The following is a 14,141-nucleotide window of genomic DNA, read 5'->3' on the forward strand; positions in this document are numbered from 1 at the left end:
TATTTAAAAATCTAGACAAGGACAGGTTAAGAAAATGTGAGGAGAAAAGGAAAATGACTTTGAGCAATGTACCGAAGCTCACTGAAGACTTAGAAGCACATAACTGGAAAGAAAATGACAGATATTTGAGTGACAACAAACAGAGTTTAAATCATGTACAGATACTGAGAGGAAGAGAAACACTTTGGAGGACAGTCTAATATTGTAACATGAAATGGAGAGGTGAGCAGGGAGAAAAAGAGCGAGCTTTAAGCATATTGTAAGTAAACTTTAAATAATAAGCACTGCAAAGTCGATAAATGAAATATGAGTGAAAACAATTGCGGGGACCGCGGCAACAGGGTGCAGGAGGATCAATTTTGCAGAAAAACTAGAACAATGTTCTGAATGAAATCAGTCACGCTACACAGAAAATTGGTAACAGGATGATGAAGTGCACCTCAAGCTTTCAAAATGGAAAATTAATAACTCATTTGAGTATCTGACAGGCTTCACCTCTTCCTGCGAAGACAACCTGCCCATGAATTATTTAGCCAAAGCATCTGTGAGGGGCTGAACATGACCTCGGCGCAACCCGGACCCTCCCCCTGCAGTGTGTGATTTTAGATTTTAGCCTGTGTTAAGTGTGTGTTAGATTATGTGTGCGCTGACAAAACGTGTGTGTTGGTTTTTGTGAAGAGAGAATGTGTGTAAGTGCTTGTGCGTGCAAGCACTGAAACAGTTATGAATAATGTCCCCATCTTAAGCATCTTTGCTCCTGACATGCTCATACTGATGCTTGACAAAAGTCATTGGCGGGGCTTGAAAAACAACAGCGAATGCTGAGGAGAAGAGAGAATGACACGGAGCCCCTTAATTGCCTGAAATTTGCATAATTCCTGACAGAATAAAGGAAAGGCGGGTAGCTGTCGACAGGGCTGGGGATGTTACTTTTTAAAATGTAATATGTTACAGATCACCGATTACCTGATTGAAACTGTAATCTGCAACATAATCTTCTACATTATTCACACACGATAATATAATCTAATTACTGAGCCTTCCCAACTTGATAGGATATGCAATTAAATGAACAGTTTATTAAAATTTACAGCATAAATTTCATAATGCTATTAATGTCATTATCTACAACCTTAATCAGACGTTTTTTTTAAAAGATGTGGAAGATGCAAAAAGCTTACCAGCTTAATCTCTTTAAGGAATCTAATAAATACTTGCTTTTCTTCCAGAATATTTTTGCTGAGTTCTTAAAGCAGTTAACTTTGATTTATTCTTCTGTGCACAGAACTGAGTTAACCTTAGCCCAGCCTGTAGAGCAGGGCCACAGAGACGCACTGAGAAATGCGGGCTGTAAACATCACACTGTATGCTAAATAATACACCAGCATACAACAATCCAAAGTGGGATTTTACTTCCTTGCCCTCGATGCTAATCATCACACAACACACGCACAAAACCTGGAATTCAGGCAGCAGCTGCTATGGTTAATGTCACGCCATCAGAGCGCATTATGCCTGGCTGAAATGCGAAAAAGAAAAGATCAACACACAGGACACAAGGGATGACAGAAAAAGTAAACACAAGTTTGGACTGAAGAGAAAAAGAAAAAAAAAAAGTTTGAATCCTTCACCTGATGCTGCTCACAGGGTGGAGAGCAAAGTGGCTTTCATCCCCGCTAAATGAAACAGCAATCAGTTCCCTCCTTCAAATGAGCCTTGCCTGGGCTTTTACCCAAACCCAATGCCTTATCTCTGACTCTAAAAGAAGGGTCTGAATCTCTACTTATCACATTAAAATTGTAGGTTTGTGTGCAGCGGTGAATCACAGCCCAGCTCCGCAGCCTCCCTGAGTGGCACTAGACCAAATTGCAGTAAGTGCATTTCCATTGACACAGAAAGACAAATGAAGACAGGGTTTGGGGTCTGCAGCAAATGAAAAAAAAGAAAAAAAAACAACCCCTCTCTTATATAACCAAAACATCCTTTAAACAAGGGCACATGCCTCATCTCCCCCCTGTGCATGTCCTGTGAAACAGCTGCCCAGCGAACACGAGGAGAAAGGAGCTAAAAGGTCCTCTGTGATATTCCCTGAGCAGCGCTCTCCATGGTTAGTGTAGCAACGAGGGCTGCGAGGGCTCAGAGTTGCTGTAAGTCACAGGCTGTGGGAAAACTGTGAGCACTGGCCGAGATGTAATCCATCATCAGTCACCGGTGGATACCTTGACAGTAATGTGGTAAAAAACAACATTTAGGGGCACAGAGGCCTTCTCCCAGTGGTTCACGTGGACCACCATCTACAGGGAAGTGGACAGCACAAAGACACGGGTATACATGAGGGAAATATGCATGTGTGGTTCTGAGTATGTGTGGAGTGCTGTGGTGAATCTGTGTGCACTTGCATTGCTGAAATAGCGCCTGACTGGTTTATAATAAACTCAAGCTTCAGTCAAAATGGGTTTTTCTTCCATGTGCTATGGGTGAGCGCATCAAGAGAAGGACGTGCTACTCCTGTGGGCAAGCCCGCAAGAGAAGATTGTACCGTACAATCATGTGCACAAGAAGTGTGTATATGACTGCATTCCCTCTATATGGATGGATGTTCTCATTCGGTTTTCCACCCATAGCAACAGAAAGTTTCCCTCCTGGCTCACTGGACGGCAGTGGAGGCAGAAGAAACTTTGACCTTTTGCTTAAGTAAAAATAGCAATACAACAATATAACAATACTAAAAATACGGATTCAAAATCCTACTTACAGTAAATACAGCTACAGAACTATTATCAGTAAAATATACTTGAAGTACTCAGTGCAGCACAGAATATTGATATTTCTTTACCAAAAATAAAAGCTGGTATTGAAACAGTGGCCCGTATAAAGGTTTGTGACAGGTTGGGAAATTACCTGTTGCCTCTTACAAGAGCTCATGGTAAATGTAGTTTAATGTAAATTTCTGTAGCACTAACTCCGTCAACAAAAACCCAACACTTTTTTTCTCAACATGTTTTTTTTCACATTCAAAGCCTTTTAAAGGAAGGCTTTAAGACTTTCAATGTGAGCGTTCTGGAGGAAGTGTTGACTTTAATTCCAAGTAACCTGACATAGTTCAGAGAAAAGAAGAGAGCCTGAAACGACTCATGAACTGATGAAATTAGTGCTGTGGAAGTAGAGTCTGACTTTGCATTAACTGGAGAGCAGAGGCAATGAGGAATAAAGGCTTGTCTCTAATACAACCTAATGAAGGGATTGCACTGCCTCCAATAGGTCAAAATATAAATGGACGTGTGTGTGGGGAGGAAGAGGGAAAAAAAAAAAATTCTGATACACAAATTTCTATTCAGTTTTTGGACTTTGGATAAAATCTTTGCTTTGATGTGAAATATCAGATCATTTAACCTCCGTGGGCCTCATACACTTATTTAAATAAAATCATCTGAGAAGATTAGAGGAAAATCACTCTTTGGTGGAGCGGCTAATAACTCATACACTTTGAGAATATAAAAAGTGGCCTCAACTGCTTTTTTGCGAGGTATCTCATGTCAGAAAGGTTGAGATTCAATTTCATATTTTACAGTGTGCTGTATTCTGACAATACAAACACCTCAAAAGTACTCCAGCAAATGCACTTAGTTACTTTCCACTACTGCAGGATGACTGCTGTCACATCGGCGCTCCTTGTTGATACATCCATTTCTTTAACGCCTGTTGACACATGCGGATGAACATGTGACATGCCGGAGCTCCATTCAGAAATATGTCACGTTTTTCACACAACACACTTCAGCGGCTGCACGTGGGAGTATAAAAGAAACAAAGGCTTTGTTTTAGGATGGGAGCAAAACGACTGCTGTGGGAGAATAACCTTTGTAGCACAACATGCTTCACTATCAAGTCTTGATAGAGGAAATAGCGTTCATTAGGAATTCAAACAGATATATACAGAATATGAAATGATAACCCTGATTCAGCTGACTTCTAATGAGTCCCTGTGTTGAATAATGTAGGGAAACGCTGCTCTGCATCAACACGCCCTCTTTCCCTCACGCTACAGTCGCTGCAATCAAACAAAGATCTTAAACACCATCTGCATTACCATATTGTTATTAAAACTTAGGGCTAATTTATGAACTTAAATTTAAACTTAATGATAATCAATGGAGAGTCTTCATTGCAAGGAACGGCCTGGTGATCCGCTAATGGGTTTCGCTCAGTCATTGACCAAGTTATGAATTATTCTGTCTAAGCTCCGTGCAGGCTTCTGTTTACAACCTACATATTCCATGACCTTTTCTGGTGTGGATTTGATACGGCTGATCAATTCAATATTGTTCCATAAAAAGAGGTTATTAAAATTTCATCCCCAAATGCGGTGTGTGAGCCCTGCTGTAATGCAAAAGATTAATTTGCTGGCGTTAGGCTAATGTGAATCGCTCTAATATGATTCACATTAGAGTGGGCCTCAGGGGCCAGCATTGCAGGCCTTCTTGACGCAGAAAGGAAAATTAATTAAAAACAATAATTGTGTAATTCTGCCCATTACTTCGGCCCAGACGGCAGCTCTTTATCCTGGTGTCTTTTTGATGTATGTAAGATAGCGAGTTGCTCGCTCACGGGGACAATCGCATGCTTGCATCAGGCAGGTGTCATGGATGATGTGAGGAGGAACAGAAGGGAAGTCTGGATAAAAGATTCCCGTGCATCTGGGCTGAAGTACAGCTTGATAACTCTCACTCTGACAGACAGTAGTATCTAGGACAGGAGACCACTCTATACCTCCTTCCTCCATCTATTTCTCTGCGTTTCTTCACTCCCTCTCTCTAGCCCCTGGATCATGCCAAGTCAGTTTGACTAAGAACATTAGGGTGTCACAGCTTGGGATTTGGCGTTTGCAATTCTATTAGAGCGACGACTCTAAAGGCATACGTCTTCCATTCCCTCTACCTCTCCTCCTGGCGTAGCCTCTGCCAGCCAGCAGATGCAGGTTTTTACATATCAAAGCTGTTGACTTGCCAGAGTCGTTCCTTCACGCTTCTAATGCTCTTTGCTTCAGAGGACTGTACCTCGGTCCCTTGATCAAGTTACTAAACGCGGCTTTGCACATGGCTCACCACCAAAGGCGGGTGGCTCACGCTGGGACCTGGAAATGCAGGCGAGAAAAGCATCTCAGAGGGATTGGCTTGTGCTTACACACCATGAGACAGGCCAAGAGAAAGAGGGGAGGGGGCATACCGACAGTCGCACTGAGCAAACAACAAAAGCAGGGTTGGATTGTGTTAATAAAGTAAAATCTCAAGCTCAAAAAGACGACTAAAGGTCCGTGTATTTGGCAAATGCAGCCGAGTCAACAGTGTGCATTGATGTGTACACATGGTGGACACATTCCCCAGTACACTCAAATTGTTTCTAAGCACTAACAACTCAAGTGCGGATTGTTTGTGCTCTTTAAACTTGGTCTTTGATGCTAACTATTAATAAGTAACAACAGTCTGACGAGGAGAAGAACTTGCTCTGAAGCGAAAACATGGCAGAATGATTGATTTATCAACACCAAAGCCCTAATAACTCTCTTCATTATGACTTCTGCTTTGAAGATGGTGAACAGATGAAAGTGTTGGATGACATCAAGAACGGTAGCGCGTGAGATGTGCTTTATTAAAATGACTCCACATAATGAGAAATAATTGCATTCATTCAGAATACTTGCGTTGAAAGGAAGAGAATTATCAAGAGTGAACTGATGTGTTTTGTGCTACGCGTGTCATCTTATGTTGCAACTGCAGGCCAATCTATCTGAGAGAAGGAATAGATTTAATGGCATGTGTCTTTCACCTGAGGCCTTGAAGTCTCAGTGTCCTGCTGAGGCATGTCTTCTCCATCTGAGTGTCACTAACAACAATCAGTCGCTGTAAGTGACCGCTGTCCACTGGCACTGAGACAGAGCGGGTGAGGGGAGGGCAGCAGAGTGTGATACAGAAAGACCTTTCCTGATTGGGTTTTTTTTTTTTTTTTTTTGACCAATTTTGACCAAAAGTGGCCGTGATGTTGACCTCCACTCTGACACAGGGTCATAGTTATACGTTTGCATCTTGTCTATACAGTTAAAGGATTGTTTTCAGGTTCTACTGTATCATTCTGGATTTAACCAGACAAGTATGAATATAAATAATGAATATATAATGAATATAAAACCCTGGGCTTTGGAGTTTTAGTATTCATTGTGCATTCAGCGGATAGTTAAGGCCACCTGAATTTATAGCCTGAAGGCCCTTTTTCTGCTTCTCCTCCTGCGTGATCATCAGTTATACCAGACAACCGGGCTGTTTCTGATCAGAACAGCTTTTCTTTCACCTGTTGTAATTCTTAATTTTAACATCTTTTCTCTCTTCTTGTCTTTACGATTACTCTTGATCAAATTTGATATTTTTTTCTGACTTTGTAGGAGATATCTTGACGTCCCTCCGCCTCTATGTGTCTTCTCTTACCCCAGAGTCACAAGCGTTTGCAACTCGCCTGTGATCGACGTGGTAACAAATGCTTTGTGGCTGTGCTACAGCACAGCATTTTGTCTTATCTGTATTTCATGCGCACATTCTCCTGAATTGTGCAACATTCTCCTTCGTCACAGAATCTGGAGGAAAAGTCACACACAAAGACCAAAAAAACGAGCTCTTTCATTGACCGTATGCATTTCAGGAACATGGAAGTGTTCCACCTCTGTTATTTGTGTTGATTAATTAATGATTATTTGACTTATCAATGCCCATCAAGCGACTGGTGTTGGAAATTAGCTTTGGCTATATACATGTGCAACTGCCACTGTTTTTCTGCACTTGTCCGTAACAAATAAACTAAAAAATGAAACTTAACTTTTGTAGATTAACACCTGCTGCTTGTGACCCACATTTTATAAAGCATCAAACCAGTTTTGAATGTAACTTACTACATGAAGGACTGACAGTGAGAGACAATGAGACACTTTCTCCTACAGCAGTGTGACAAACATTGACTTCTATTTACATTGATGCTAATGAGATCAGCTGTCTGCCCACACGGTGCTGGGATCAGCTGTTCATGTTATTGTTATAATAGTCATAGTCACTCTGTTTTATTTAATGTGTGTTGTTATGCGTGTATAACAATATGCTATCAGGAGTTCTATTAGTTCTATAGAATTTTAACAATCCAATATACATTATATTACATGGCTGGGTGAAAAGATGTGTTTTATGTTGATATATCAGATTCTAAATCAGATGGTGATTGTTTGTGAACAATGGAAATAATGTTAATAATTTAATATCCTGCATCATCATACAAACAGCATTGGAGCTCTTGAAAAATGTAGCCACACAAAGAGCTATTGCAACCAGATAGTGTGAGGGACATAAAAGAATTCTTTGTGCAGCAGAAATGTATGTATGTGCTGCAAGTGCATGTAGATAAATAACTCACTGTGAAAAGATAAAACCAGGGTAATTAAATATTAAACACCGATGTTAACAGTAAATAAATCTAAGCATTTCTTGTGCGCTCAAAAGGATTTCATGCACCATACACGTGAGCTGCTGATCCAGATCCAGCGCCGCAAAGCAGAGAAAAGAGCCATGAGTGAGAAACTTATGAAACAACATGCCTGGTGGACGCTGACACATCGGCTAGAATGGCAGCTTATTATCTCCAGCAGGCCTGATGGTGCTGAGGCAGGACTGTGGTGACACTGTGTGTCTTTTACAATGATGTCTTCATGATGAAAAAATAAACAATCTACTCTGTATATTTGTGTTTCATGCCTGACATCACGGAGTAATGACACATTCTAAATTATATATACTTCTTGGATCGTTTTATGTACTCTGTGAAATATCCCAGGTTTTATTACATAAAAAAGACTCAAGGAGGCTTGAGGACATGTTATGCTCTTAATCTTCTATGAGAACTCACAACTAAGAAAAAGTTTTGGATTTTAGGCAGCCCCTGTCTAACGTCTTTTTTTTTTTTTTTACTTGTTACTGATTCGTAGATGGAGCTGCAGCGTTGCTGCAAATGCAGGGTGGGGGGTTTCATAATTGCTGCGTAATTGTCGCTGTTGAAAAAGCTTCAGGACAGTTTGTGCTTATTTGCTTTTTTCCTACTCTAATTGTGCTGCCCTGAGAAAAACGAAGCACAGAAAACAGCATGTGCCCCTGCTGCTTTCCAAATGGTAGGCAAGATCACCGTGACCTATTGCTGCTTGTGGCAGCAAACTGCTCTCTGCTGAGAGGGAGCAGAGGGCAGAGCATCATCATCCATTCCTCAACTCTTTTTATGGAGCTGAGGCTCGGGTGGTATGTACAGTACAAGCGTTGATATTTTACGTGGACTACTGTACACGTGGTAGATATTCGAATATAAGAGACGATTCATCTCCAACACCCCACAACCTTGCTGCAAGAAGCAGCTGATCCACAGAGTGTTGCTAATTAATGAAGGGCATCTTAGAGTCTAAATCCTTTGTTTACTTTTTAGTCTTGGCATTGGTGCGTAGCAAAGCCACTAACCTTTGATACAGGGCTGTCATCACTGCATAATCATAATCAATTCAGCCAAAAATTGAACACAGTCTTCTTCAAAGCACATCAAAACTTCATTAATTCTCTTAACACAGCACAGTGGGTAACAGCTAAGCTGAAACGTGGATGCCATAGCAAAGAGCACAATAAAACTTTTAAAACTCTTGAAAAAATGAGGGCAGAATTATGTGCTAATCCTCGTCGGCTAGAACAGAATGGGGGCTGCTCTTGTTCCTCATCAATCAAAATATTGGTGGTGGGTAAGTGAAGTTCAGCTTGAATCAAAACCCTGGTTGAGCTGTTGCCACAATTCTGATTTAATGTTCGCACTTATTTTTTCTATTTTTCTGCAGTCTTATGTTTCGCAAGTCCAGCGCAGAGGATGTTTGACTGTGTGACTGCTATTCATGTCAGAGTAGTTTAAGAGTGACACACTGCTGCACAGGTTCTTTCTGGATTTGGTAAATTGAGATGGAAGAATGTATGGATTAACTAAGTAGGCCAGCAGAAAAACAATGGGACTGTGGCTATGAGACTCAGTTTTTCAATATCCTATAATCACATGCCAGAGAATGGTAGCATCCTACATGGATCGCTTTCATTTCCTTCCTATCCATCTTCCGGTCTTTTCTCGCCGGAGAGAAACATCCCCAGCCATTGAATGAGAGACAACGCTTTGAATCCCTGTCGTTGATTCGAAATATTCCATTCAAATCTCCATAAATGAATACAAAATGAATACTAGTGGGAATAAATTAGCTGCTCACTAATTAGCCGTTAAGCCATCTTTGAATGTCACATCTTAAGGAGTGGAAGGGGTTCCTCAATGAGCTGAAGTGACAGGGGGTCTTAGGCCTGGGGATATGGCACACTCTCTTTGGGTCTTCTCTGGCACACACACACTCACACACATATATGCACTCACTCACTCACTCACTCACAGAAATGCACAGACAGAGCTTAATAAGTGCGGACATCAGTATCTCGAGCTTTGTGCCTCTGTTAATATTAGTTCTGCTCAGTTCACACCGAGCAGATAAAGTCCACCCCTCAGTGTAAGAGGTGGAGTCGGAGCAGTTTCCTCTCAGACCTGGCTGAGGGTACCAGGGGATTGGACTAATTTTACAGCCTTCAAAAGGAAATTGGATGGGCGTGGGAGGAAAGAAATGGGAGAATGTTCAATTTTAGTCACACTGGACTAGAACACATAAAGATTAATTACCCTGCATACATAGAAAGTACATCACAGAGACAATTATGCACCACACATAGATACTATATCACTGCTAATTCTACCACAACACTGCAACATGTATATATACACAAACATGGACAGATACATAGACATGTGTCTACTCACATTGGACGATCAGCTCCACCACGGCCTCCCGAGGCTTTACGTTGAAGCCATTATACTGGCTGGTCTGGCAGCGGTACGAGCCCGTCATCTCCCTGGACACATTAACAATACGCAGAACACCGTCGTAGCTCTCCATCTGCATGCTGCCATCCGGCATCGGTGCCTCCTTGTCAGCCCGCGACCACAGGATGATGGGCTTGGGTTTTCCTGAAACAAGGCACTCCAGCTCCACTGTGTCACCCTCGCGGGCCACCAGGGGGGACTTGCCCCGAGGGACTGTCAGGTTGGGGGGAACTAAGAAAGAGAAAAACAGAGGAGGGACTGATATGGGGCTCTAGAAAGTCAGTAGGCGGGGTAAGAGGAAATGGTCGACTCGAGGGGAAAAGTGGCGTGAAAGGTATGGGGGGAAGCGAATGAACATCCAAGTTGCAATGGCAATGAAGCTGAGTCTCAACCACACACACAGCTTGTATGGAGGGGCCATGCGGATATTAGCAGCAGCAATGGCTAACAGCTGGGACTGGACAATCTGAGCATGTTCTTTAAGTAAAACCATCATGGAAGGCAGCAGTGAGGAAGTTAAATGCAATCAAGCAATGGCAAACAACAAACAATGCAATGAAGAGCTGACAAGCAAATGCACTTTGTGACCACAACAGTCAAAGAAAATGACCCCTTTACACCTTGCATTAAAATGTGTCTTGTATCCAGATGGTTCCAGTTTTAACTGGATCACATTTACACTTATTAATATGTCTCCAGTGAGATCTGATTGAGATCCGATGGCTACGCTATTGTATGGACTTCTGATTGCTTTTCTAAGCAGGGGAAGAAGCCATCTTGAACAACTAGAATGCCAAAGACAAAAGCAGAGGGGAATGTTGTTTTAGGGATAATGATGGGGACTTTTAGTGTCAGACCTATGTGTGTTCCATCAAACTTTTGATTTTATTTGCAGAAGAATGCAACCAGTGTTATCCAGTTATTGGGGTTATTTACACCCATGTAGTTGCTTTATGTGGACTGAAAATGCAACTCCATTTATACTCGTGTTCGTCGGAATGTGTGCCCGGCCACCTCCAGAGGTGATTTGGATAATTGGATCCGTCCTTAATGCGTCTTGGTTGCATTTACATTTGTACTTTCGTGCAGTCAAGCAGTATCTGATTGCAACCCGATCATTTTAATGCAAGGCGTAAAGGAAGTCAATAGCTCCTTTTGAGTTTCCGAGTACTAAGGAGCCACAGGAACTAAACTCCAGAAATACACCAGGAACTAAAACTCCCCTTTGCGAATCCCTGTTTGCTTTTGCACTGCATCTGAAGAACTGTGAAGATTAGACTAGCCTGATAATGACAAATAACATGTTAATTCTTTTTTCTTTTCTTTTCTTTTCTTTTCTTTTCTTTTCTTTTCTTTTCTTTTCTTTTCTTTTCTTTTCTTTTCTTTTGACAAAGCCAGTCTTGCAGCCTCCCCTTGCTTCCAGTCTGTACTGTATGCTAAGCTAAGCTAACTGTCTGTCCTGGCTGGAGCTACATTTTCATCTGAAATTCCTTGATGCACTCGCCGTGTTAACTTGATGGTTGTTCCACCCCATCTATCTTGTTCACACACACTCTTTCTTCACCTTGTTCTTTTAGTAGTTGGAAACCTGGCAACCTACATTTGTTTTTAATACCCATAAATCATACATCTGACCCTCGTCCTCTCTTACTGTGCAAATGAAGCTGTACAGATGTTGTAGCAGATGTTGCTTCATGTTGCTGTATGGCCCCCAGGCCATCAAAAAGTCCTCCCCAAAGAGCAGGGACTGTTTTGTCACTCCAGTTGAAATGGAGGTAAAGTTCCTGCAAACATTCATCCAGTGGAAAAGTCACTAAATAAGAATGCAACAGAATCAACAGAAACAAACTCCATCCACATCTGCTAACGCAACTAACGCATTACCCTTCTACAGATGCCATCGCCATTGCCCGCATTGCCATTACAATCATCAGCATCACAGCATTATCATCATCATTGTAACATTTGCTTCACCACTGCCATTACTTCCTTATCACAATACTATTCTTCAGGATGACTTTCAGCACCCATCATTACAACATTCATAAGTCTTAGCACCATCACTTGCTTCATTATCATCAGTCTCCACAGCTTTTTACTTCTCTGCACTCCTCCCCATGCAGCTACTCAATCTCAGCACAGCGTCATATAATTCAGAGCATTTACAACAGAACCCTCCCAAAGGTGATATAGCGTTATTGCTGGCCATGTTACGAAATATGACCCAATAAATATTTTGCCTTTGTTTAATGGACATTTTAAAACCTGGCTGAAAGTGAACAATGAATAATAAAACAAGTGCAAAGTGCCAAATTGCTGGACACATTTGCAGGTTTCCTTGAGTGTGTCTGTGTGTGTGTATGTGGTCTATGTTTGGAAAGCAGGAAAACTAGCAGGTTGGATCAGGCACTCTGGTTCCTCATCAAGCATGCTGGCCAAGTAAATTTGTTTAATTAGTAAACCTGGCAAATTGCACCAGCTCCTAGAGTGCTGCGTGTGTATTTGTGTGTTCATGTATTTTGTGTGAGTCCAAACTATCAGCAGTCTCCAAGACTATTTTGTAGCACTGCTCCCAAAAATAGTTTACAGCCAGCAAGTTGAGAAGTGAAAATCTTCCCAGCAATGATGAAACCGTGTCATGCTTCCCTGATGATTTTCGAATCACTGTCATTCTGCCCAAACAATGCTGCAGCTGGAATGAAGTCAAGCCACATTCAAGTTTCATGGTGATGAAATCACTCGCAATCTCCAGAAAACGAAGCAGTCCAGCTGTATTTCTTTTGACCCCATTTTTCTCTGGGTGAAGAGGTAACAATCCCACGGCCATCTCAATTCTGTGGCTATTTCTTTTGTCCTTTAAGTGAGTCAAACAGTACACACTCAAAATGCTGGAAGTACGATATGTAAAACTAGATGCAAGCTGCAGTTTTATAAAACTGGTAGAAACAAGGACAAACTGAACTGATGATAAGGTTTGGCTAAATCCAATTCTCACACAACAATGAAACAATACCAACTGCACACCAGCTGTAAACATATCTCAGTGATGACTGCAGGGTATGCACTGAGAACATGAATTTCCAGTAAGAGAAGTTTTACAAATTGGAGAAAGACATGAATCGGGCAGTGTCACAGAATCCTCATCATTGAACTTTATGTAAGGAAACATTTCCTAGAGCTTTCCAATGAACCTAAAACCTGTAATACGCCCACTCGGGGGCAGAAGAAACACGGTGCGACCAACACCTCACAAGCTCAAATGGCAAACTTGTTAATGGCCTATTTAACATCCAGCAGATACAGAGCAACATCAGCATTCATTTGGCATTGTGTTTCTGGCTATCAAGCTCAATATTCATTCTCCTTTTAGCTCTATTTTGGTATTCACCAATTCCTGAAGGTCACCAGCTTGTTGCCACCTTTGCCCTTCTGCCATTTAGTGACGGGCAGGTGCAGCGTGGGTGGGTTTATTCAGACATTTTCATTAACATAGCCGCCTGCTGTTTCCGTAAACAATGCTGATGAGAGCGTTGAGAGTGACTATAACAGAAAAGTTGTGGGCCCTAAAACCAAAACCATGAGCTGAAAGATGCTAAAATGCTACACAGAGCTGAGAGGAACTGTAGTTGTGTGATAATTACTTGTGATTTCGCCATTATAAGGGAAAGCCTTTCACAAACATAGTCATTGATTACGGCAGCTTTAAACCAATTCTACTGAACTACTGCACTACTTAATCATTGCATTGTGACATGGAAATTCCTAGCACGTCTTTTCAACCATTGCAACCCACGCGAAAAGCTGCTAATAAGCAAGTTCAACATTTATCTACAACCCTTCATGTACTGGAAGTAATGCATAAACATGTCAGTGTCATTCACATGAGATAATGAAGACTATTCTGTCACAGATAAGTCTTAGCGATGCTGTTTGGCACCAAAGGAGCAGCAAAAAAGATCTCTCTGCAGAGACAATGACAGTGGACACTCATTTCATACTCATGATTTGCTTATTGGTATTCACACAATGTCTCAATTGAGGCAGCCAGGTGTCAAGAGCAGACATATTCCTTTCCACATCATATTTTCTCCCCTTTTCCGGATGTTTCCTTCCTTCCTCCGAACAGTGAAATGATGAATTGACAGCAGCGGTATAGGAGCAGAGCAGCAAGC

At 41.6% G+C, this 14,141-nt stretch overlaps 1 protein-coding gene across 2 annotated transcripts in view; it reads right to left on the minus strand.

Moving 5' to 3' along the window:
- The window catches only part of LOC139347938 (MAM domain-containing glycosylphosphatidylinositol anchor protein 2-like), a 164,360-nt gene that overhangs the window by 43,471 nt on the left and 106,748 nt on the right, over window positions 1–14,141 (minus strand). The window contains exon 9 of one of the 2 annotated variants that reach the window (XM_070987815.1): window positions 9,907–10,200. In XM_070987815.1, the coding sequence (XP_070843916.1) occupies window positions 9,907–10,200 (294 nt within the window). Of the gene's footprint in view, window positions 1–9,906; window positions 10,228–14,141 lie in introns of both variants that reach the window. The other variant, XM_070987814.1, reaches the window with a different exon arrangement.

The sequence above is a fragment of the Chaetodon trifascialis genome, chromosome 19, assembly GCF_039877785.1.
Source record: "Chaetodon trifascialis isolate fChaTrf1 chromosome 19, fChaTrf1.hap1, whole genome shotgun sequence".
Taxonomy (NCBI): Eukaryota; Metazoa; Chordata; class Actinopteri; order Chaetodontiformes; family Chaetodontidae; genus Chaetodon; species Chaetodon trifascialis.